Source organism: Acyrthosiphon pisum, unplaced genomic scaffold, assembly GCF_005508785.2.
Source record: "Acyrthosiphon pisum isolate AL4f unplaced genomic scaffold, pea_aphid_22Mar2018_4r6ur Scaffold_21653;HRSCAF=24493, whole genome shotgun sequence".
In the NCBI taxonomy this organism is placed as follows: Eukaryota; Metazoa; Arthropoda; class Insecta; order Hemiptera; family Aphididae; genus Acyrthosiphon; species Acyrthosiphon pisum.
The window spans coordinates 27,124-29,780 of record NW_021771143.1 but is presented as its reverse complement, the minus strand read 5'-3'; the positions used below and the strand labels follow the sequence as shown (position 1 = coordinate 29,780).

Here is a 2,657-nt window from a genome sequence, read left to right as displayed (position 1 = left end):
TCTTGAAGGATTCGAAGAAGTTTATGAAATACTTTAGAATGTCTCAAGAAAAATTTTATGAACTTCTAGATATGATCAGACCTGATATTAAAAAGCAAAATACAACATTTAGATTAGCCATACCTTCAGAGGAAAGACTTGGAACTTGTCTCAGGTAAATATGAAAGATAATTAATGCATTACAAATGAGACATTTTTTTATTGAAATAAAAAATTTAATTTATTTTTAAAATATATTAATGGCCAACAAAATGAAACAATTCCTGTTATACAAGGGAAATAATCATAATAACAAATAAATTATTAAATATTTTCCAACTTAAAATACTAAAAAATAACATTTTTTGATTTAATAAATATGAGCAGTTTTTGATAATCAATAACTACCAACAATGTTAAATATATAAGTAAATTAATGAAAAGTAAAAATCAAACAGTCAACAAAATGAAACAATTCCTGTTATACAAGGGAAATAATCATAATAACAAATAAATTATTAAATATTTTCCAACTTAAAATACTAAAAAATAACATTTTTTGATTTAATAAATATGAGCAGTTTTTGATAATCAATAACTACCAACAATTTTGAACACTTTTTTACTTAATAAATAAGAAGTTATTATATTAATATATAAATAATATTATACTAAAAACTATTTTTATACTTAATAAAAGTTTTTGTGATGTACATCATGACTTTGGTTGTTTACTTGATTTGGCGGTTGAGACATATTATGAGGTGTTATTGGATAAGACGAAGATGAATAGGATGTTGGAAATGACATTGAATGATACGTAGGCTGTGGATCTAATATTGGTGACCTAGAATTAGTTGGCATTGGTGTACTTTGTAGTAGAGACTGCTTCCAATTCAGCATTATGTACAAGGTGAGAAATTTGTGATTTTAGTCTAATTTGAATATATGGCGGTAGAGATCTTACTGCACTTTCTATGCTTTGAAAATATTTACCAAGTTGGTCAATTTTTGGATTGACATTAGCTGATTTCTTCATATCTATGTACTGACGTAACACATCTGCAGCTGTATCATTTTTTTTTTTTTTTTGTTGCAAATATCTTTTTTCCTGAAGTCTCATTATGTTGGGTGATTAGTTCATCATTTTTCTCAATTGCCTCACATGATTCTTCAGATACAAATGTTGAATCGTTTAGCGGAGAAGAAACTGAAATAGAAGTTTCAGGAAGTGCAGGAATATTACTAACTTCATTGTCATTTTCATTAAACAAATAGGGTTTTATAAACTCCATTTGTGTTTCTAGGCGCCAAGGTTTAATTTTTTTTGCACTTTGACCACAAGTTTGTAGCAACTGGAGACACATTTGGGACAATAGCATTTAGTTACAGACAAGGACATACGACTGTACGTCAAATCGTGTATGAAACCTGTGATGCTATTTGGAAGAGGCTCTCACCTTTGTATTTGTCACCACCTAACAAAGAAAAATGGAAAAAAATTGAACAAGAATTTAGAACAAGGTGGAATTATCCCAATTGTGTCGGCTCAGTTGATGGTAAACACGTTGTAATAAATAAGCCTTACCACAGTGGCTCATTATATTTCAATTATAAGAAATTTTGTAGTATAGTACTAATGGTTGTTGTTGACGCAGAATGCAAATTTACCATGATTGACGTGGGGGGGTATGGAAAAAATAGTGATGGTAGCATATTTGCTAATTGTAATTTTGGTAAAAGACTTAAAGAAGGGCAATTAGATTTTCCTGAAGACGCACCATTACCCGGACTAGATGAGCCTATGCCTCATGTAATTGTAGGGGATGAAGCATTTCCTCTTCAGCAAAACCTTATGAGACCTTACCCTGGCAATGAGCTAACAAATAATGAAGACAAAAAAATATTCAATTTGAGATTAAGTAGAGCAAGAAACACAAGTGAAGACGCCTTTGGAATTTTAAGTAAAAGATTCCGTGTATATCAGAGAAGACTAGAGGTTAAACCTAAATATGTGAATAAAATAGTTTTGGCTACCTGTGTTTTACATAATTTTCTAAAAACGGATTCTATGACTATATTATCAGAAGTAATAGAAGATGAAGCAGCAAATTCAAGTCCTCGAAATAGTGCTCTTCACAATTTAATGCATGTTGGAGGCTCATTTGCTGGAAGTAGTTATTTAACAAGGGAGAAGTTCAAAAATTATTTTTCATCACCAAACGGATCAGTAGAGTGGCAAGTTCGAGCAGTTCAACAGGGGAGACGATACAATTGAAGCAGTAAAAATATGTAATATAGGTGATAATATTCATTTTAACTTTTCTATACTTGATGTGGTGTTTTATTACCTTGTGTATTAAGTAACGCTCCAATTTCCTCCCAGCTATTATCCCTCATAATACTGTTATGATAGTTTGCATCTTGCATATCATACAAATGTTTGTATTGCTGTATATGGACAATTAGTTTTTCATCCGAAAACTCTTCCATTGCTAGATACCTAATATTAAAAATAATAATTACATTTGTAATGTGTAATGTACATTATGTAATTACATATGTAACCTTTTTTTAAAAATTTAAATTAAAGATTATACTGCTTAAAAATAATAATACCTATTCTTTAGGTGTATTAACCATTGTGTTATTACATATACACTTGAAAAGTTTTAACT

At 29.7% G+C, this 2,657-nt stretch overlaps 1 protein-coding gene across 1 annotated transcript; it reads left to right on the top strand.

Annotated features, from left to right (window-relative positions):
* The first annotated feature begins 1,618 nt into the window (after window positions 1–1,618).
* On the top strand, window positions 1,619–2,257 carry LOC107882919 (protein ALP1-like). Its single transcript, XM_016802064.1, has one exon. It carries the CDS (start codon window positions 1,619–1,621, stop codon window positions 2,255–2,257), a length of 639 nt encoding a protein of 212 aa, XP_016657553.1.
* The last annotated feature ends 400 nt before the right edge of the window (window positions 2,258–2,657 follow it).